Genomic DNA, 21,408 nt, shown 5'->3' with positions numbered 1-21,408 from the left:
GTGAAAGCCTGAGCCCTTCCCTTTACAGACACCAGAGACTTCCTGGGCCTGAACAGGAGCTGGTGTTAGGAGAGTTGTTAACTGTGTGGTTGACAGCCCTAGTTAAAACAAACTGCAGCCATCTGCTGTGACAGTCATGCTTTGCACTGCTTCACTAAACATGTGTTATATGTCCTTTATTGCCGTGTGCAGGTGAAGAAGCAGATTTTGGATGAAAAGATCTACTGTCCTCCTGAAGCTTCTGTCCTGTTGGCCTCTTATGCAGTCCAAGCCAAGGTAGGCACAGAGGGATCTTTTGAGGGCAAAGTGGTGTTGGCTTAGCGTTCCTGGGAAGCCAGGTGCTTTGTTACACACCCACTTCCCGAGGCAAGGAAAGTTGTTAAAAATCCAAAAGGGACTACACTAGCAGCATTGTCTTCTCTGTGCTGCTGATTTCTGGCTGCCTTTGGACATTGGGTACATTTTTACTTTCTCTTTCCAGAAGTCTTTAGCAAGCTCTCAGCCTATGAATTGCAATGCCTACTTGAGTATGGGTTACTCCTGAAGCAGCTGAATTATTGGAGTCTGTGCTTTTTTGGATCTCCTCCCTGCTCTTGCTGTTGTAGCCAGTAGCAAACCAGCTGTGAGACTGGCAGTTCCACTGCTTCACTGGAATACTTGTCCTCATCATAACTGCTTTGTTTTGAGTGCTACAGCTTGCCTCATCAATGTTGTTGCAGTGTTAGAGATCTTTCTGACTTATCCCTTTGGCAAAGCTTTGATCATAGCCTCACTACACAGAGGGGAGAACTCAATTGTCATCAAATTCCCCTTGTTCCTCAGCTGAATTCTCCTCTAGACCCCAATTCAGTGGTTTTTTGCTGAAAAGACTTTATTCTAAAGAGCACTGTTTTCCAGCCTGGAACAGCCTTGGATAGCAGCAGAAGCAGCCAGCAGCAGGGGGACTCTTGTGGTAGAGAGTGCAGCCGCAGGTTCAGAGGTGGGGACATGTTGCAAGATGGGCCATTTATCCCTGTAACACAGCATGTACCACTGCTGAATTGAGTTTTCTAGCTAATCTCCAGCTCCTGTGTAAAGATAATGTCATTGGAAAAGAAGAGCAATTGCTGGAGTCCTGTTGCAGCCTGGCTGTATTACTGCCACATCTTCATGGTTCACTCAGTGGGGGTTTTGGCTTGCAGAACTGTAGGCCAAGTGTCTGTGCCCTGTTGCTGTCCCTGAGGGCCCTTGGGACAGGCAGGGTAACTGTGCTCAGTGAGATCCGTGTCTCAGTGCAGGAGTGGGATTTATTTCTGTTGCCTGAGGAGGGATCAGTCCAGGTGGGGTGGAAGCAGTCATTTTAAGGAGTCTTATCCTCAGCAGTGGCTTTTTCCAGCTTGCATGATAATGTTCCTCATAACCCTTTAGTCCGTGCCCAATTTGTCTGAATCCAGCAGAGGGTGACGTGCTGCAGTGTTGTTTGATGACAAACATTTGGATTTGCTAGAAAACAGTGCATTCTCCTCATAGTCAGAATATTGATGCAAAGCTGTTTTGTTAGAGGGGACTCATCAGCTGGGGAAAAGACTTGCTTTTAACGATGTTTGTGTGAAACAGCCAGTGCTCTTATTAGAGTGCATGTGTAAACACTCACTTGGCTTTTTCTCGTGTGACCTGCTGAGCTGAGGGAACAGAGGGGATGCCACTTCCCACTGCCAAAGTGACCAAACCCTTGGGTAAAATACTGAGTGCTGTTCATGTGCTTAGGAGCAGCGTGGAGTTTGGTGCAGGGCTGTTACACTGTCCTGTGCCTGCCCTTCCAATTTGGTTCCTGACCGTGTCCTCAGAAACACACCTGATGTGCTCTGTGTATCTGGAGATCGACTGGAATCAGAGCAGGTCTCCTAATCTTGCAGATCTTGATCCTGCAGAGGCTGTGAGAAGATGTTGTACTGTTGGAGAAGAGGAGTACCATCTCTTATCTTAGCTAATGCACCTTTTGTGTCTGCTTTGAAATGGCTTTTCCTTGCTGCCCCTTTTATAACCAGGTCCAGGCAGAGCTTCCCCTTCTGCACTTTTTCAAGAAAGGTAGAAGTCGAAAGCACATCCTCAGTATGGAGCTGGGAAGAAAGATGTTGCAGGTCACCTCCTTCCAGTTAAATAGGATAATGATATCCTTTCTGGACAAGAAAGCAGCCACTGAGCACAGTAATTTCTCTAATAACGTGCTGATTTGCTTGATGAGGGGCATAACGGCCTGACACGGGGTCAGCGTGGCTGCAGCTGATGAAGCCATTTGATTGACGGCTAGGTTTGTTTGTACTGTTGTTGAACCACCCACCTGAAATAACAAAGCAAGCATGTGGGTCATAAAATTAAAAGCTTGTTTGTTTCTATACCGTTGCATTCGTTTGGGGAATCACTCTGTGTTTTCCCCTCTAGCTCTGCATTCAAACCACCCACACCGCTTTCAAATATTGGAGATGGTTCAGGTTTTAAATAGCAGCGAAAGATTTGGAAACTATCAAATAACGTGTCCCTGCAGCAAATGCTGACATCCAAGAGGTTTTTCCATTCCTCAGCCCTCGAATGCAAATCGCTGCCCTGCTGCTCTCAGCACTTCAGGCCTTGAGGCACTTCAGCATTAGCAACAGGGTCCTCTGTTTTTGTTTTTTCCCCTCCAAACAAACAATAATCAGCACTAATGGGTCGCAGCTGAGTATGCCCGTGTTTGTACAGGACAATACAAGCCAGGCGTATGGATGGTGTGAAGGCAACTTCTGTGTGTGACCGTGAATGTTAATCGTGTCATACAATTAACAGGAGTTAAAATTCTGTGACAGTTTTGAAGCAATTATTTAATTGGGAAGGTCTTTAAAAGCGTGTTTGCCGAATCATTTGAGCCAACACAGACTGCAATATTGAAGCCATTTGTTGATTTTTCAGTTGTGAATAATTAATGTCCTCATCCAGACTCCCTCTCAGTGCAGATATTCCTTTGGGACATGGCAATATTTTTCACCATGTGAAAATCACATAATCCATACTTAGTCTTGGATCTCTATTGCAGACCACAACAAAAAAAAAATACTCATGTTGATCCTGTTTGCTGTTATTTTTGTCACCTAGAAATGATTTATTTTCTGCCTCTCCAAGGTTATTGGAGTTGTTTCCCTTGCTACTTCCGTGTTTTTATTGCTGTTCCCTTCTGGCATGAGTTCAAGAGATGCAATGTGCTGTCAATGAGAAGCTCTGAGCCCTGTAGACCTCCAAGCCCTGGGAGACAGACAGTTGCCACTGCTCAGCACCCTGCTGAATGGAACCCACAATGTTTGCGTTGTTTTAATTGAAGTCTGAGTCAGCATTGGCTGTTGCATGCTTCCTTTGCATCTGGATTGGCTCTAAATCAATATCTGTGTCTTTAATCCCTGCTTGTTGTGGATGAAACATTGCTTGCTGGGGTGTCTTGTGGTCTTGAGCTCTGGTTTTGGTGCACAACATGGTGGTTATGGCATTGAAGGGAGGCTGCTATGGAAAGCCTCCTGCCCATATGAGCACCATGTGCCTTGGTCTTGCTTTAAAAATTGTCACCATTTTGTGCTTTCTGAGCTGAAGAGCTACAGAAAAGCTGGAAGGGTAGGGCTGCTTCCCTTGCAGAATGCATGAGTGAAGGGAACGTTGCTGTGCCTTGTGTAATCGCCTAATGTCACTGCAGAAGTCCTGCTTGCCAGGTGAATGAGAATCGCAGCATTTCCTGTACGTGCCTCACATCCTTCATCCCATCCACTTAAACTTGCGAGGTTATTTGAGGTGCTGCTTTCTGGCTGTTTCCTCTCCTCTTATGGTGTACAGGAGATAAATTCATTTTCACATGCACTGCAGGGACACTCGGCTTTTGAATCTGTTAATAAGCAGTTTTATTTCTCAGCTGTTTTATATGCTGCTCGGAAGGATGTACATCTAAACAAATACTAGTAATTACTGGGTGCACTTAACAAATCTGATTTGGATTCCATGACCCAGTTGAGCAACGGCCCCTCTGGCAGAAAAGCCAGTGCCTGCCCGAGGGGAGCCTGCAATTGTCTGCCAGATTCCTGTTATTATTATTATTTAAGTATTTGGTAATAGTGAGCTGCAGCGGAGAAAAGGCTAATCTGCCTCAGCTGACTTATTGGGATCAGCCACTATTTGGGGGCAGGTTTTTGTCCACGTGTCGGATCCCCATCCCACTGCTGGTGGAAAGGCAAGGACTTGTGCAAATGAGGTCTTTCCCAGCGTTGGAAGAGTGTTTCCTGGGCATGGTGGGCAGCAGGCTGGCAGTGGGAAGTTTTGTCCTGCACTCTGCTCTGTTTGCTGCACCAACAAAATGAGGATATTGGTTTCTATTAGCAATCACATAGCCAAGGAACTTCATTTATTACGTTAACCAAGGAGCACGTGTTCTCAACTCTAACAGGCTGATGCTGAAGGGTGTAGGTGGTCTGTATTTGCTGTGTCCTCAAGGAGTGGATGTGTAAGGGTGGAGAGTTCTGTTTGCCTGCGTTGTTAACACAGTGTGGGCACAATGTCTCTGCTTCTTTCCAGTATGGTGATTACGATCCCAACGTCCACAAGCGAGGCTTTTTGGCACAGGAGGAATTGCTTCCGAAGCGGGTAAGGAGCTCAACCCAGCAGAAGAATGAATTTCCACACTTGGTAACATTTGTGCTACAAAGCCCTTTGTAGAGAGGGTCTCTGTGGGGCTGCCTGCTGTGGAGGGGTGGATTTCCTTATCAAGACAAACAACCCGAGGAGCTACACTGTGGGAGGAGGATTCAGTATTTTTCTGACATTTTAATAAAGGCAGAAGCAATTATTTTCTTTCCGGTGGTTTTCACATTTTCATTCTGTCTGTGCTTCTTCTTGGTGGCCTGGAGACTGTGCATGTTTGAGGGCTAAATCAGCACTGTGATATCGCAGAGCGTGGGGCTGAGCATATGCTGCTGGGAGAGAAGGCAGGGACCTGTCTGAGATCAGCTGTAATACCTGGGCATTATGCTGGAAGCTTGGGTTTTTTTGGCCTGTTTGCTGGCTTGGTAAAATATGGCAAGTAGCAATGTGACCTGGATCTGTGTCTCCTTGTGTGTCTCAGGTAATAAACCTGTACCAGATGACTCCAGAGATGTGGGAGGAGAGGATTACAGCCTGGTATGCAGAGCATCGAGGCAGAGCAAGGTGAGTGTGTGTTGGAGTGGCCTGTGGCTTAGGGTCAGCCCCCTCACTTGTGGAGCTGTAAGGGTTTGGGGACCTTGGGCAGGCGATGGGTGAGCTCTGCTCATAGCAGGGTTAATCTCAGCCAGCTTGGCTGACAGACTTATAAAGGGCAAAGAGGTTTCTTTATTTCTGTGGGTCTGCCCTGCTGCCCACTTGTTCCTGGTTGAGTGAAAGTTTGACTCATGCTTAGGAGAGAAGCACACCTGCAAAGGGGCACAGGGGCAGCCTTACCTGCCCAGGGGCTCTGAGAGCTCACTGGGTGAGGAAGGAAATAGAGATTCCCAGGTAGAAAGTCAGACTGGTGAGGTGTATCGCTGCTCACGTGGTAGAATACTCTTTGTGGGAGATATTCTTAAAGTAAGATAGAGCCGAAGCACAGGACTCCCAGCTGAAGATTTTTCCCCTTACGCTTAAGGGATTGGGAGAGGAACAAAGCATTGCTTGAAATACTGTGTCTCTCCGTGTATCTCTCCAGGTGTCAACAGCCATTAAGATGCTGGCAAGCTGCAGACTGGGATTTACTGTAGGACTGTATTGATCCTGCTAGCAAAGACAAACCTGACCCATGTGATAGAGACAGTCAAGGTTTTAACACACTGTGTGTGCTCAGGATCAGAAAGTACAGCCATCTCACTCTCTCTGATCCTACCAAACGTCTGTAACTCTGGCCTTTTTTCCTCTTTTTTGTCTGACAGAGATGAAGCAGAAATGGAGTATTTGAAGATAGCTCAGGACTTGGAGATGTATGGAGTGAACTATTTTGCAATTAGGGTGAGTGTAGGTTGTGCTTTCAAGGCATGCAGAGTTCCTTGTTGGGGTAGCTTTTGTGCTGCTGTGAGATTGCATGAGTGGAGGCTGCGAGAGGCAGTGCACCTGGGACACATCTGTGCCGTGTTAATGGGAGTCACTGTTGTGGTGAGCTTTGCTACCCAGGATGCAGGAGCCCTTTTAATATACAGTGCTGGTGGGTCACTGCTCAGGGCTGGTTCACAAAGCTGACAAAAGCTCAGTTTGTGTCAGATTGTCCTTGAGTTGAGTAAAAGGGTTTTCTGCTCTTTTCTTTCTTCCCTTAGAATAAAAAGGGTACTGAACTACTCCTTGGAGTCGATGCTTTGGGTCTTCACATTTATGACCCAGACAACAGATTGACTCCTAAAATCTCCTTCCCGTGGAATGAGATCCGGAATATCTCCTACAGTGATAAAGAGGTATGGACCCATCTCCCCTCTTTTCTGAGAGCAGTGCCAGTAAGTGCACAATAACAATTTAAAATGGCTTCTCTTAGCTGTTGCATCTGTTGTGCTTGCTATGGCCAGCTTAGCTGAAGGCAGCTGAGGCTTTCTGGGAGTGGACAAACAAAAAGTCAACCGGTTTGATTTTAGAGTACCTTCAAACCCAGTAGGTATTTTTTTTCACCAATAAAATCACTGTTGATGTGCTTAGCCCAAATATTGAAGATCATGAGTTTACATTGATTTTTGCTGTATACGTGCTCTTGAATTATGAGATGTAGTGAGAGGTGTTCCTGGTGAGAACGACTCTTGCATCTTGGCATGCTATTACATCATCTTGAATTCTGAGGCTGCTGGGCTTGGCATAACAGCTGGAATCTTTTTAGGAGGCTGAAAAATTTAAGCTCACCATCAGATAAATATTTATTAAATCCAGAGCGTAAATACAAATCTTTAGAATTGTTGGCTGCCAAACCCATTTGAGAACAGCAATAAAATTGTCTGTGTAGGAGAAACCGGTCTGCTGAGTTGTTTTAGTCTGTGAGAAGTGCTCAAAGAAAAGCTACTGCCTTCGTGGTAAGGAAGAAAATTAACTTGTTAATTAAAGTGTTTTCCAATCTAAACGTGGTATTGATCAGGGTAAAAGTTAAAGGCTTCTCATCAGCTGCATTTATTGCATGTCTTATGAAGTTTTGTAGGAAAAGGCCATGTTGGAATTCTTATCACTTGTTTTTCTGCTCAAAAATGGAGTGCTCCATAACTTTGTGAAACAGTTCAGCACTTAATGACTTTCAAAGACTTCTCTGCCCATGACAGATCAGTGCGGTGAAAGCTGTCAGATCATGCATTGCCTCAGAGACACGGGGATTGAAGGCCCTGTTACTGGGCCTTGACACAAGACTGTAACAGATCTTTCTCTTGGGGGGAAAAAGCCTGCCACTTTCTATCAGGGCAATAATCCGGGTAATAAGATGACCACGAGTAGAACTGACATGATAGTAAACAGGCTTAATAGCTGGGTATGACAGCTGCACTGACACAGCAGAGGTATTTAATCTATTGTAACAAAGATTGACTGTTTACGTGGAACTGAAATTCCTCCTCTGGCATATTTCTGCTGTTGCCTTCAATGACTGGCGTGGATTGTGGTGGAGCTGAAGCCCAGGGACATTCATGCACGTCTGCCTGTGTGAAAGTCTTAAAAGATGGGCTCTTAAACTGACAAAACAAAACACTGCCAGGGTGAGTTCTGCTGAGCCCTTTTCAAGCAGTACAATGTGTTGATAAATAGAGCCGGTTTAATGGACACAGGCTGCCTGCTACCGTGATATCTCTTCAGCCAGTTATTTTTGTAGTATATGGAGGAGTGATGGAATACATACACGCCTTCTTTAAAAATGCTGTATTGCAGAGCACTCTGTCTCTTCAAATGTCATTTTGTTAGTTCAGAGTCTTCTCACTATCCTGGGGCTGCGTTACTGAAATACTCAACTCTGGTGATGCCACCTGTATCCCTTGAGAGAATCCTTGTGGGAAGGTGCTTTGAGGAGGGTAAACTTAGGATGAGCTAAGAGCTGATTAGTTGGCATGAAGTATCAAAGCGTGTTGGTGCAAGGGAGTAATCTTTTGGGTTGCTGAGCAATCTCATATCATGACTGAGTTCTGGGGAACAAAATGAAAGATTCTTATGAGGAGCCCTTACAAAGGGAGATGTTAAGAAAAGGAATAGCTGCTTGTGTTTCCATATTTCTATTTCAGCCCTCCATCACATGGCTGAGCTGGTTCTTTCTCTATTCAGAGGTGTCATGATCTTCTACTGGCCCTTCTCAGTTCTTTGTAGCTTTCAGGAGAGAAGCTTCTTGTCTCAGTTTGGGAGGCTGCGGATCTGTCTCTACCCTGTGCAAGGTGCTCTGCAGAGGCTGCCCACTGCTGGGCATTGTGGCCTGGAGATGAGCATCATGTCTGTTATTTCCATGTGACACTCCTCTTTTTCTGGCCAGGAGCAGTTGTCTCCTTGGTTGTTTTTGACTCCTGGTTTTCTTGCTTGGCTAAAAGCCACAGGGACAGCTCTCAGCCTTGTTTGTCTGACACTGCTGACCTCCTCTGAGCTAAAGCTTTGGTAAGACTTTTATAGCTGTGTTATTATTAAGTGCAGAGCTCTCTGATAATTTTGTCCCTCTCTATTTTTTCCTTTTCAGTTTACAATTAAGCCATTGGACAAAAAGATCGATGTGTTCAAATTCAATTCATCAAAGCTGCGTGTGAATAAGCTGGTAAGTCTTCAGACACAGGCAACAAAAATTGCACCAGCAGGCAGTATGAGACAGTGCTTGTATGGGGCTTTTCCTTCAAGTACTCATAGGCAGCGTGCTGGACTGGATGGACTGTAAATGTACTACAGCTGTTATTCTGTCATAGCCTCTAGAAGAGAAAAGGGAAGATGAAGCTGTGCTCATTCACAGAACCTCTCCCCCTCTCCTCTGTTTTTGTGCTCCCTTTCTGAGCTCTCAGGTTGCATCTGACCTGCATGGCAGAAGCACACTGTAAGTAAAACTTCCTCCTAACCCTGGTTTTTGTTCCAAGTTCCTTTTCTTCTCTTGTTCTTCTCTATTCCACCCTGTGGCTTTAGGCCTCTAACTTTTGGGAGGCACCGTTGTCAGTGTTGCAGCCCTGGCTTTTTCAAGGCTGAACCCTGCTTAGGATGCTCTGCTTGCACAGGAACAGCAAGAGCTGTGTTTAGCTGTCTGCGTTGGAGGTCATCTTCACCTAATACTCTGGATTAGGTGTCCAATTGTTTTTGGGCTTTGATCCAGGTGCTGAAGCACCTGTGCACTGTTGTTAAGTTGCACAATGGATCTTCAGAAGGCAGGAGGGGATATGTTTCCCATCCTTATAAGAGAGGGAGGGGGACTTTGTTGTCCTGGCTGTAGGCTGTCCTATATGTGTGCTGTACCTGTGTGCACAAGGAAGTGGGGCTTTCTCACAAAGGCCTCATTCAGGTTCATGGTGCTGTCTGCAGGGGTCACTCATAATCTGTGAAATGAAATATAGACATGTGAATCCATGCTTTTCTAGAAGAATTGGAACTTAGAAACTCTTTCAGTGCTAAAAAATGACCTGAGCTTTCTGTCTTCTTTGTACCATGCCCTTGGCTTGCTATCTCTCCCTAGTATTACTGCTTCCCTTGTCCTTCTTGAGTATCAGAAGGAATAACATAGCTGCTTAAAGCTATCTGAAGGTGTACAAGGTCACTTTTGATAAGCTCTCTGTGTGTAGCTTTGCCCAAGGTGGAAAATGTTTTTCCTTCTTTTTCTTGTTTTGTTCCATCTCAGTGCTTTTAAGCTTCATGTTGGGAGAAGGTGGAAGTTAATCTTGAACCTAAAGAAATAGGGGTTAGTGAGAGCAGGGGAGCTGGCTGAAGCTGTAGAAGTACGTTTTACTATTTGGCCAAATGCCTCCTTGGGGCTGGTATAATACTTTGCCAGATCTGTGCTGTGTTGGCTGCACAGAAAATTGGTTTCTGCAAAGAGCCAATGGCTCCCTGCCCTTCAAGTTGGATACAAGAGCTCATAGAGCCTGGGTTTGGTGGAGGAAAGTGCTTACAAACACCAAACCTAGTTCTTTGTGTCAGGAGTAAAAACCACTTCACCATCATCACACATACAGCTTTTTCTCTCCTCTCTTCATCTCTGACTGGAATAGATTCTTCAGCTGTGTATTGGAAACCATGATCTCTTCATGAGGAGGAGAAAGGCCGACTCATTGGAGGTGCAGCAGATGAAAGCACAGGCCAGGGAGGAGAAAGCCAGGAAGCAGGTGAGAGACATCTCCAGTAAACAGGCTGAGAGCAAGAATTGGGAATGCAAATGAACCTGGGGAGGAACAGTTTCCAGACTGACAATAAGCACATGGAGCAGCTTTGAGGGAAGGTCCGGCTGAACGTCTCTTTATAGCAGCCTGCTCCTGCAGTGCCATTCTCCACTTGGCTCTGTGGCTTGGTGACAGGCCAAGTCCGGCCCCCACACTCAGGAGCAGAACTGGGAAGATGGTGGGGATGAGCAAATCTGGGTGTCCCAGAAGTGTGGGAGCACCTTTCCCTGCCTTACTTTTTTCCTGAGCTCTGCATTTAAAAAGATGTAGCGTGTTGGGGTGGCTGGTTGTAATTAAAGCAGGGGCTGTGAGGGGGAGCTGTGCTTTGTCGTGGTTCTTAGTCTCATTTTCTAATTACATGGTGATGGAATGCATGCCGACATTTCAGGGGGGTGCAGCCTGCATGCTAATTCATTGCTGGCCTCCTTTATCTGCTGCAGGTCAGCCCAGGCGGCAAAAACTGCTCTTTGGAGGCAGCAGTGTGTAGCCAATGAGTATATATCAGCAAATTGGATTGTATGAATCATTGTTTTCTGCTCGTAGACCTTTTCTACTCACTGAAACCCACACAGCTAATCTGAATACTGCTGCTTAGAATATAAATATGTCCCTTTCATACCAAAGCCACTAGATAGCAGCAGAAGAAACCGAAGCACTTAGTTGCACCAGGAGAGTCTTGCTGTCAAGGGACTTCAAATTTGATGCACTTCATTTGGTTTTGAACATGTTTGCAGAGTGTTGGACTCAGTGCTGAAGCCAGGATTGGCCTGGGTTGGTGTGAATTGTCTTGCAGGCACCACCTGACACAGCTCTCCTTCCTGCAGCTTCTGGAGTGGCAGGAGAGGAGAGGACATGAGTCACACTGCAAGGGCAAGTGGGCCAGCTCCTAGGGGCTTTTTGCTTCCTGCAGAGATTCCTCTGGCTGGGAAGGAGTTACCATTAGTGGAGCAAAAGGTCCTTCAAGAAGGAGCAGCTGCTAGAAGAGGTGATGGAGACATGCATGGATGCTGAGAGCAGGCAAGAGCTTATTGCTTCCCAGGAGCTCCCAAACTCCAAGCACTTGTGCTTTACAGAAGGGGTTGGGCTTCTGCTTGGGTGGCTGCTCTCCCACACAAGCCACTGTGCTGTCTTGCACACTGTCCTCCCTTCATGATCCACAGTTGTTAACTGATTCCAAACAATCCCTTTACATCAGGACTTCTTGTTAATGGAAGGCCTGAGTGGGATACCGACCATAATGGTAATTGATGAAGAGAACTTTTAATAGAAGGAATCTGAGCCATTAGAGCTGTGGGTATCCCACTTTCAGAACGCTGTTGGTGTCCAAGGAGCTGAGAAATGTGTCTTGTCACACTTATTTCCGTTATTAAACCTGGCAGGTGGCCTGTGCAGTGCTGTGAGCCCTGGGTGTAGCATGGATATTTATAATGTACCCATCTCCCTGGTGCTGGAGTGGTTTAGCTTGGTTGTTAATTAGCCTGATGGCAATGTTTCTGTGCTTGGTTAGCAGAGAGGCAATGTACGGTGCACAAGAGGTGGGAAGAGGTGAGAGGATTCTGGGGGGTTGTCCCACATAGCTTCGTTTTTCCCCACCTAGGGAATCTTTGCCGTTTCTTGTTGATCTCTTACAGCTGGAGGGAGATGGTTTGTTGTGCCTAGGAACTGATAGAGATGGTGTGGCCTCCCCATCTGTAAGTGAAGTGTCTAGTGTGCTGGGGTAGATTTGTGTTTGTGTCTGATTTAAAGTAACAGCCACATCTCTCAAACACCTTCCTGGCTGTATGTCAGTATTTAATGGTCTGAAGCTGCCCTCAGACTGTCCAGTCTGAACCCAGTCTGGCTGGTTCTTTAGCTTGCCATAGGTAACTAGAAAGAACTCTGGAGTCCTTGCTTGCTGGAGCCTGCCCTGTGAGTCTGCAGCAAGATGCTGTCTGGGGATGTAACTATTTGCATCAGCCTGCCCAGAGAAAAGGGATTGCCTCAGGAATGGTACAGGAGCAGGGAGAGAGGGAACAGAATGCTCAGTGTGATGTGACCAGAGAATGTTCATATCATCCCCATTTAGTGAAGGCCCCCCTCGTTGACAAGAAGAGGAGGAGGAAATGCAGTCTTGTGTTCAAGCCCTTGAGTAACAATTCTCTCTAGCCCTGAGAAAAGTAATTCTAATTCGTGTTATTTCTCCTCGCTTTCTCCTGTCTTTTTCCCAGATGGAACGACAGCGCCTGGCCCGAGAGAAGCAAATGAGAGAAGAGGCTGAAAGGACAAGGGATGAGCTGGAGAGAAGGCTGATGCAATTAAAAGAAGAAGCAACGATGGCCAATGAGGCCCTGGTAAGTCTCTGGGCAGCTGTTTCTCGAGGCAGTGCAGCTGTTCCTGACTCTTTCTACTGCTAAAGCATTTGAGTTGTGACAGTCCTATGGCTGTTCTCAAACTGTCACTGGTGGGTGGTGATCAGGAGGCTGGATGGAGTTTATTGCATTCAGACAGTCTGCTGATAAAGGAGCACAAAGGAGAATGAGTTGGGACGGAGCCTTGCTGTGTCCAGGTTTTGGCTGCAGGAAGCTGCAGGCTTTCATGGAAGAGAGGGGGACTTGGTGAGCCACGATGGTCATGTGGAATGTTCAGTTTGGGGCCTTGCTCCAGGCTTGAGAGCACATTCGAGGGGACATTGTGTGCTTGCTGACTTAACATGTGTTTATTCTCAGATGAGGTCTGAAGAGACAGCTGATTTGCTGGCTGAGAAGGCTCAGATCACGGAGGAGGAGGCAAAGCTCCTGGCTCAGAAAGCAGCAGAGGCTGAGCAAGAGATGCAGCGAATCAAAGCCACGGCCATTCGGACGGAGGAGGAGAAGCGACTGATGGAACAGAAGGTGCTAGAAGCTGAGATGTTGGCACTGAAAATGGCGGAGGAGTCAGAGAGGAGGTCAGAGGGTACAACCTTGCAGCTGTCTCTGCTTTGCTTTCCAGCCCCCTTCTGACTTAGCAAAACTGTGGCTCACCTTGAGGTAGTTCAGAGTTTGCAGTGAGTCCTTGGCCTCCCCTGCATGCACAACAGCAACTGACCCCAAGGCTCAGCTGATTTCTCTCTGTTTTGCTGTTTGCCACAACTAGGCTATCCCTGCATAGGAAATGGTACAGGTAGAACAGTGGTGGCCCTGATTTTTCTTTGATCAGACGTCCCTTCTTTGAAGCCCTTTTATTGGAAGGGTTGATGCTATGGTGAAAGGAACAGGGAAAGGGGACATCACCTAGAGGGCCCTGGTGCTCTGCCTTTCACGCCCTGACAGCAACAGCTGAAGGGAGCTCAACTTATGGGTCTTTTCCTCTCCTGGCATTCTGATGTGCTGCTCCACCCCTTAGCTTTGCTTACTGCTGCTCATGCAGAGTTCGTGCCAGAGCTGTCCTTCTATGGCGTGGATTTTTGTGCTAGTTAGTGTCCTACATGTCAGAGGTTCCAGTGTTTCCCTTACCCAAATGATTTCTTTGTTTAGGCCTTGCTAAGGGATAACTCTCTACCTGTTTTACACCTATGGTGTAATCATGTTTATCAGCCTCCAAACTTGGACCTAACATTGCCTTTTGCTGTTCTTCCTTGGTAGGGCAAAGGAGGCTGATCAGCTAAAGCAGGACCTTCAGGAGGCTCGAGAGTCTGAGCGGAGAGCAAAGCAGAAGCTTTTGGAAATCACCAGCAAGTCATCCTACACGGTAAGAATCATCAGTATTGTCATTGCTAGTTTCCAGACAGTAACTGGCATCCTCCGTAGTCTAGAGCAGTCTTGTGTCTCTATCCCATCAGTAGGGGGGTATGAATCATCTCACTGTATTGCTTAGTAGCTGTTCTGTAATACTTAGGAGCACTTGCCCTTTTCGTCTAAGTAACTTGTCCACCAGAACGCTTTGCTCACCTTTTTCCCCCTATCTATCTTGCTTTATTCTACAAAGGCCAGAGAGCTGCCGATGGAATTAAATGCAACAAACTGTAAAGTAATCTAAGAAACGTGCCGTGCTTTGCATGTGGAGTTGACCAGCTCTGTAAGAGCTTTTAAAATAGGATTAAATACAGAACTGAGGATGGTCTGATACTTGTTAGGAAGAATGAATATTGTTCCAAATCTGTGAATTCATTCTCAGGCATAAACTGGTCTCTGTGCATCTATGTGCTGAAAAACCAACTTCATTGAAGGGGGAGTGTTCTGTAATTGCCCATTAAGAGGATTTCACACCTTCCTCTGAAGCATCTGGTCCTGATTGCTGCCAGGGACTGAAACACCAGACTAAAAGACCACTGCTCCCATTCTGTCTGGCAGTTCCTTTCCTCAGCTTCCCTAATTGTGCTGCAGGACCTGCAGATGCCATCAGGCGCTCCTTCCCCACAGCTTGCACCTGCCATGACTGCCTTTGCTGCTGCACTTTGTCCAGAGAGGTGAAGGGGGAAGAACTTGACATCTTCAGGAATAAACTCAACAGACATACGTGGGAGTTACTGACCTGTCTAGTACTGAAGCTTTAATTTGTACGTGTTAGCTCCTTTCCTCCCTCTCCCCTCAAAACTTCTGGGAAGCAGATTGAAGAGGGTTAGTGATGAAGAAGCTTTTCATCCAGATTCTCTGAAGATCCCTGCAGAAACATTCAGAAGCGTTTAAGAAACGGCAACGATGGAAAATAGTCGGGTGTTTTTAGCCTCAGGGCCTTCAGTCAAGTGCTGTAAGGCTTGATGCTTTCTAAACCTTATCTTTGGAGAGCTCCTTATGTTGCTGCAGGGTTCTGGGATCCACCAGTTTGTGAATTCTGAGCTTAATTTACTCACAGGGTGGAGCATACTTGTTGGAAACCTACTGAATGGCTACATCAGCCCAGTGCTGATGTCTGGGCAGAGCTCTCACATCCAGGTTCCCTCACGTGGCTGTGCTCATCCTTAGTCAAACGAGCAGAACCACAGCTAGTGAGCTCTTGTGCATAAATCCCTGTGCTGCCCGCACTAGCGATCAGCAGCGTGACTGTATTCCTGCCTGTGGAGTTAAAGCCTAATTACAGGAGGTAGTGCAGGATTGCATGGAGCTCAGCTCCACCCCTCCAGCTGCATCTGTCCTAGAGGCAATCTGTGCAGAGCTGCCGCCTCCAGTCACAAAGTGCTGTATCCTCCTTTCCTCAAAGAGCTGTGGCTTGCCTTTTTCTCTCCCCATTTAGATGACAGAGTCCCCTCTCATAGCTCTTCTTGCCCCCTCCCAGCCATGGGAGCAGCACTGCATCACACAGACGCAATGTCTGTTGCTTTTCCAAGGCCAGCTGGCTGTCTTATGTCTGTTAGACTTGTATCCATGTGACAGTAACTTGCTGGGCCCTTGTGTGTGAAGCACCCCATCTCCATCCCTTGTTACACCTGCCTCATGTTTCTCTTCCTTTGTAGCGTCTCTCACTCTGCCACGTGAGTGCTTTGGGACAGATGAGTGAGATGTGCTGAAATGCTTCTCCTGCGCAGGATTGGGCTGAAGGGACTGTGCTGGGCAGGCGCAGTAGCAGAGAGGGAATAAACCCAAAGTGGCCTGAGGGATGAAGGGTTTTGAAAGCTGCTGCTGGGAGGCTGGTGTCCCTCAGGTGAATGGCAGCTCTGCCAAACGGTACCAGATTCCAGCTCTTCTCTTCCTTAATGAGGGTGTAACGCTGAGCTTGTTATTTTTCTTTCTCCCAGAGTTTGTGCTGTAGTCCCCTGGCATGGAGTGCAAGCCAGAACTTCCCTCCTGGGAAACAAGCAAAAGAGGAAGGGAGGAGAGGATGGATGTGTTACAGAAATGACAAGAAGCAGTTAAAATTTTTCTTTGGTAATTTTCCAGTTCCTTGTACTGGCTTTTTAGAACTTGTTCAGGTGTCTTTTTAGACCTTGAAGCCAAAACTGCTTTTGTGATGGTGGTGGTGGATAATGCACAGGAAAGAAAAAACAAACCTGAGTTTCAGGCCGCCAATGCTGGGAGAACAATTCATTCCTTACTGACTTGGCAGTGCCTCCTGCCTCCTTTGCTGCCATTCAGGTACCAGTCACAGCAAGACTAAAGGCAGTCATCTCTTCTGTGATTCTTTGGGATATGAAGGGCCTGCCCAAGTCTTCAGGTAGCAAAGTGAAGGCAGTGGCAGCAGCAGCAGGAGCTTTCCCTGTGGGGAAAGTCTTGTGGCATGGCTTGCTCTGTGCTTCCCTCATATCGTCCATCTCATTTGCTGTATTCCCCAGAGGGATGACTGCTGTCAGCGTGGTGCTTGCCTCTATTAGCTGCAGGAAATTGCCTTAATGTAATAACAGGGTTATGCATTTTGTTCCAGGTGAGGAAACACATAAGGCAAAAGCTCTGTGTCCCCTTTGTCATCTGATGCCCCAGTGAGATCTCGTGTCCCCTCCATTGAAAATTCCTGTGGCTCGTGCAAGACTTGCCCATATGATCACAAATGGCAGGGAAGTGCTTTGCTCCAGATGCTGAGCCCGTGCCTTTGAAAGCACTCAGCATGTTCTTTCTTTGTTCCATCCTTACGCTTCCTCACTGCCGCTGCTCTCCTACTTCTGCATCAGTTTCTTTGTTGCTTCATGAAAGAGCTGTGCTGAGGAGAAGGGAGGAAGTAGCAGTAGTAACCCTGAGAAATGGGCACCAGATCTTGACGACTACAGCAACTGAATGTGATTCCTGCTCAACTCTTATTGCTGTTGTTTGGGGCTGTAGCATTTTTTTATTGTTTAAACGGGACAAGCATGTGCTATAAATGTGAAAGGTTGTTTTAAGGCCAGCGGGATGGTTTGGATGGCCCTGGTTCCCCTGCACATCTGTACAACCTCACATGGGAGCAGCTTTGTAAACCTGTGTGCCTTGAATGTCAATTTGATGCAAGTATTTAAATCAGGCAGATGCCTTCACTGGTCTGTCCGCTCTCCTTAGAGAAAGGAATGTAGGTACTCAGCTGTCCCTTACAGCAAGTGCTGCAGAATTAATGTGGTCATGTTCTGTGTCTGCAGAACCTGAAACTAGGAGTAAGAAATGATGTTTTACTTGCAGCTTTAAGTGTTACTTATCTGCAACATTCCAGGCCAGACAGTGCAGTTGTGGTCACCTTCTTGTTTGTGTTTGTACAAGGTATTTGCATTTCAGCCTAAGATAAGTGAAACTGTCCCTCTCAGGTTTGTCCAGGAGTGGGGATGAGCCTCAGCTGTTTGTGAATTCCAGGCTGGTGGGGAGTGAGGAGGGAGGTTATTGTGTGGAGTAAATCTGTCACCAGCCATAACACTGGTGGTTCTTGCTGTAGTGGAGCTGGCTGCAAATGGTCCTAAATAGATCAAACAAGGGAAAGAAATCGCCAGCTAAAGCTCGAGCTCTTGGGGGCAGATACCCTCTGCCCTACTGCTGCCAGACCAGCCTGTCTCTGCAATGCCATCTCCTGCCATCTCACAACACCAACCTGATTCGAGAAGGTTTGTTACAGGAATCCCTTAGAGAGGGACAGACACCTGGCTGAGAGCTGGGTGTCTTTTGGGTGCTGGGCTGTTTTCCTTCAGTCTAAACCAAGGGCCAGGCATGCTGGCAGCAGCTGTGACTCAGATCCACGCGTGCAGTCTGCTGTCTGAAGCTGCTCTACCACCCTTGATGTGTGCTGCTGCCTGCAGCCTCGTCTAACAGACTGCAAGAATGGATTGATGATTTGAGTCAGGATGCTCATCCTGTACTGATAACAAGCTCATTTGGTACAGGTGGGAAAGATATTTTTTTAGCTGAGAGATGGCTGTGATTCCTAAATGCTTGGATCTATTAGTTACTGAGGAGATTAAAACAAAAGATATGAGTGCATCTTCATGGACCTTTCTGAAATGGCACCCTCAGTTAACCTTTGGAATTACCATAGTTTTTGACCATGCTTTGAGGAGTGCTGAAGCAGTGGACTCTGGTCACTCAGAGTCTCATGTTGCCCCTGCTCAGAGCCTGTGCTTTTAAAACTAAATTTAAGGTTAAAAAGCTGCTGGAATCTCCCAAGAGGCAACTTCAGTGATGCAGTGACAAAACCTGTGTGGGCAGTCAAGGCTTCATTAAAGCACTTAATATACTACACTTACTAAAGTAGTACCTTGTACCATGTGCTTAGGCATTGCTCAGGTTTTACCTCTACCTTACAGAACAGTTGCTGTAGGAGCATCTGTGCGGCCAAAGTGATTAATTTGTCCTCTCTTTCTTCAGCAGCCCATGAACTCCAGCACGACAGCACTGCCAACCGACCTGCCAAGCTTCAACCTCATCAGTGAGAGCCTGTCCTTTGACTTCAAGGATACAGACATGAAGAGGCTGTCCATGGAGATCGAGAAGGAGAAGTAGGTGGCATGCTGCCAGCCAGGGCTGGGTTTGGCTGTGGCTGTGCCCTGTTTGCAGGGAGGAGAACATGACTTTTACATTCAGATGAGCCCTGGTGTGAGGTGAAGGGGGAAGAAGGCTTGCGGGGCTTCGCTTGCCAGGTCATCACTAACAGCTCAGAGCATGATAGAACTGCTGGGTGGCCGTTCCTCTAGGTGGGGACCTGGTGTCACAGTTGTATCTCTGCTACCTGGTTAAAGGCAAATTTAAGCATGCTGAGCCATGCAAGCAGGCAGTTCCCATCTGTATGGTGAACCTAGCTCTTGTGTAGGCTTTAATTATGTTGTTAGAAAGAGTTAACAGCACTGTGACTGCCGGCACACTGGACTATTGCAGGCAGGTGCTTGTGTGTTTGCAGTATGCCCAGAGCATGTCAGGATGGCTGGAATGAGGACTGCAGTCCTTCACTAGGGCTTTAACCCCTTTTTCTGTGAATCTGTGGCATGTTTATATATAAAAAGTATGCGCAAGCAAGTTTGGATGTGATTATAAGCTTTGATCTCTTGTTTTCCTGAGGGTTTAAATGCAGCCTTCGAAATTACAAATTTAGCAGAAATCAAAGCAGATCAGATTTTAATCTCAGTAGTAATAATATGCTTTGTTCATTGACTGGATAGCAGATCAAAGCTGGAAGGGCTCTGCCATAATGCTGCAGTTGTAACTTCCTTTGGCTGCAGTGAAGCACCCCGGATCCCACCGGGTGCTTGATTGTGCCTCTGCTGTGTACCCTCTCCTGCTTGTTAGATAACAGACTGCTACTCCAGAGGCAGAGGTTAAGAATTTTTCCTCAAGCCAGAGGGAAAAAAGGGATGAAATCTGAAAATACCACGGTAATTCCTGGTTCTGTACCCGGGTTGCTAACTAGGTCAGCCCACTCTTCTAAGCAGGAGGATCTTGGCTCTGCTAAATGATAAAAGCAATAACGGGCTCTCGCTGACTTCTCTGGGAGTGCTCTCATTCCTCGGGTTCTGAGCTAAACCTTGCTACAAATTTTGGCACTCTGAAAGGGTTTTTGTTAGTCTGCTGGTACTTTGACCCCAGTCACAGTATTTAATCACAAGTACAGGCTGCCATGGTGTGACTTGTCTCTAGCAGATGCTCCTTTGTGGAAGGCATTTAAGGCTGAGTCCTGAGGAAGGCTGGTTTTTTGTTGTTGGTATTTTTCCCTTTCTATTTTTGGGAGACCTTTCTCCTTCTCAGGGATGCTCCCTGTTATTTTGGGTGCAGTGCTTGCTCTCATATCTCTTAAATTAAATCCCTCCAAAACACGAAAATTTGGTATATCAGGGTTCTTCCTTGAAAATGGCCTCCAAGAATCTGTGCCTCTGTTAGTCTGTGAGCTGGGGAGAGGTTGCAGAGGAGTAAAGCAATGCTGCTTGTAACAGTATTCTGGACTGAAATTGCATCATGTTTATCTGTCACTCAAAAATGGGGAGACTTACAAAAATCATCTAGCTGCCCTAGCTTGGCTTTGCTTTTTTTCCTTATAGCAACATGATTTACAGCTCCTGGGTCAGGTGTCTGGGTTCTCTTTTTGATGACAACTAGCTGCAAGTAGTAAATCGATGTTGTCAGTTCTACACACTTTAAATGCTGAAGTTATATATATATTAATTTTGTTATGATGCTCTTATTGATTGCCACAGTATAACCATGTGCATTGGGCCACTGCTGACCCAGGACTCTTTGTGTGTGCTAGGGTAGAATATATGGAGAAAAGCAAGCACCTACAGGAGCAGCTGAATGAGCTGAAGACTGAAATTGAGGCGCTGAAGCTGAAGGAGAGAGAGACAGCTCTGGATATATTGCACAACGAGAATGCCAGCCGAGGCAACAGCAAGCACAACACTATTAAAAAGGTATCAGAGGGCTCCAGTTTGTATCTCGCCTGACAAAATCCTTTTAAAACGACAACAAAATAACCCTTCCTATATTTTGCACAAGTTGTTATAATAAAATTGTTTGATATAGGCTTTCTTACCTGGCTGCTTAGCTTTGAACTAGGACGCAGGGAGTTTCAGCTTCTGGTGGCCATGGTTTAATGTTTACTGCAACCGAGCCTTGTCCCTTCAGTGCTTCTGTGAAGGGATGCAAAGTTCTCGAGGTTTGCCTGTCTTGCTGAACCTTAACAAAAGCTATAGAGGGATGCTGTTTGAACCCTAGTGACCTCAGGAACAGGAAAAGCCCTAGCTGCTTATGCAGCTATTTGCCATGGGCAATACGAAGAAGTGGTTTTGAGCTTGGCTGGGGAATAATAAGGAGAGAAATACTCTTGATTTGTGAGCTCTCAGCAGAAAAAGCCAAAAGCCTCGGCTTCACTTGTAGTCTGTTCTCAAGTAACCTATAGTGCAGCTTCAAATACTAACAGCAAAATCTTCTGCTAGTGAGGTTTGTGTGGGTGTCTGCTCCCTGTGCGCTGGACCCTGGAACCACTTGCCTGTAGAAATGCTTTGGAGATTAATACTGAGCCAGAAAGCTGGGTTGCCTGGGTCTGTTAGCACAGGAGTCACACGTGAAAGGTCACAACAAAAGACATTCTTTATTTTTACACCCAGTCCTTTTCTTTAGTTTAGTAGCACCACTGTTCTCCCAGCTGGGTTCATTCTCATGAGAGGCAGGGCATGCATCCATAAGCAGTGCAGAGGGATGTAGTGGTCAGCTCCAAAACACCTGTAAAGGATTTCCCCAGGCTTTTTGCT

General features: G+C 46.6%; 1 protein-coding gene across 7 annotated transcripts in view; it reads left to right on the top strand.

Moving 5' to 3' along the window:
* The window catches only part of NF2 (neurofibromin 2), a 39,739-nt gene that overhangs the window by 11,118 nt on the left and 7,213 nt on the right, over window positions 1-21,408 (top strand). For 3 of the 7 annotated variants that reach the window (XM_015878124.2, XM_015878126.2, XM_015878127.2), the window contains exons 4-15: window positions 193-276; window positions 4,564-4,632; window positions 5,111-5,193; window positions 5,928-6,003; window positions 6,306-6,440; window positions 8,663-8,737; window positions 10,167-10,280; window positions 12,542-12,664; window positions 13,040-13,257; window positions 13,934-14,039; window positions 18,539-18,669; window positions 20,409-20,568. In XM_015878124.2, the coding sequence (XP_015733610.1) occupies window positions 193-276; window positions 4,564-4,632; window positions 5,111-5,193; window positions 5,928-6,003; window positions 6,306-6,440; window positions 8,663-8,737; window positions 10,167-10,280; window positions 12,542-12,664; window positions 13,040-13,257; window positions 13,934-14,039; window positions 18,539-18,669; window positions 20,409-20,568 (1,374 nt within the window). Of the gene's footprint in view, window positions 1-192; window positions 277-4,563; window positions 4,633-5,110; window positions 5,194-5,927; window positions 6,004-6,305; window positions 6,441-8,662; window positions 8,738-10,166; window positions 10,281-12,541; window positions 12,665-13,039; window positions 13,258-13,933; window positions 14,040-18,538; window positions 18,670-20,408; window positions 20,585-21,408 lie in introns of all 7 variants that reach the window. The other 4 variants (XM_015878125.2, XM_015878128.2, XM_032447976.1 and 1 more) reach the window with 3 other exon arrangements.

The sequence above is a fragment of the Coturnix japonica genome, chromosome 15, assembly GCF_001577835.2.
Source record: "Coturnix japonica isolate 7356 chromosome 15, Coturnix japonica 2.1, whole genome shotgun sequence".
NCBI lineage: Eukaryota > Metazoa > Chordata > Aves > Galliformes > Phasianidae > Coturnix > Coturnix japonica.
This window is presented reverse-complemented; position numbering and strand designations above follow the sequence as displayed.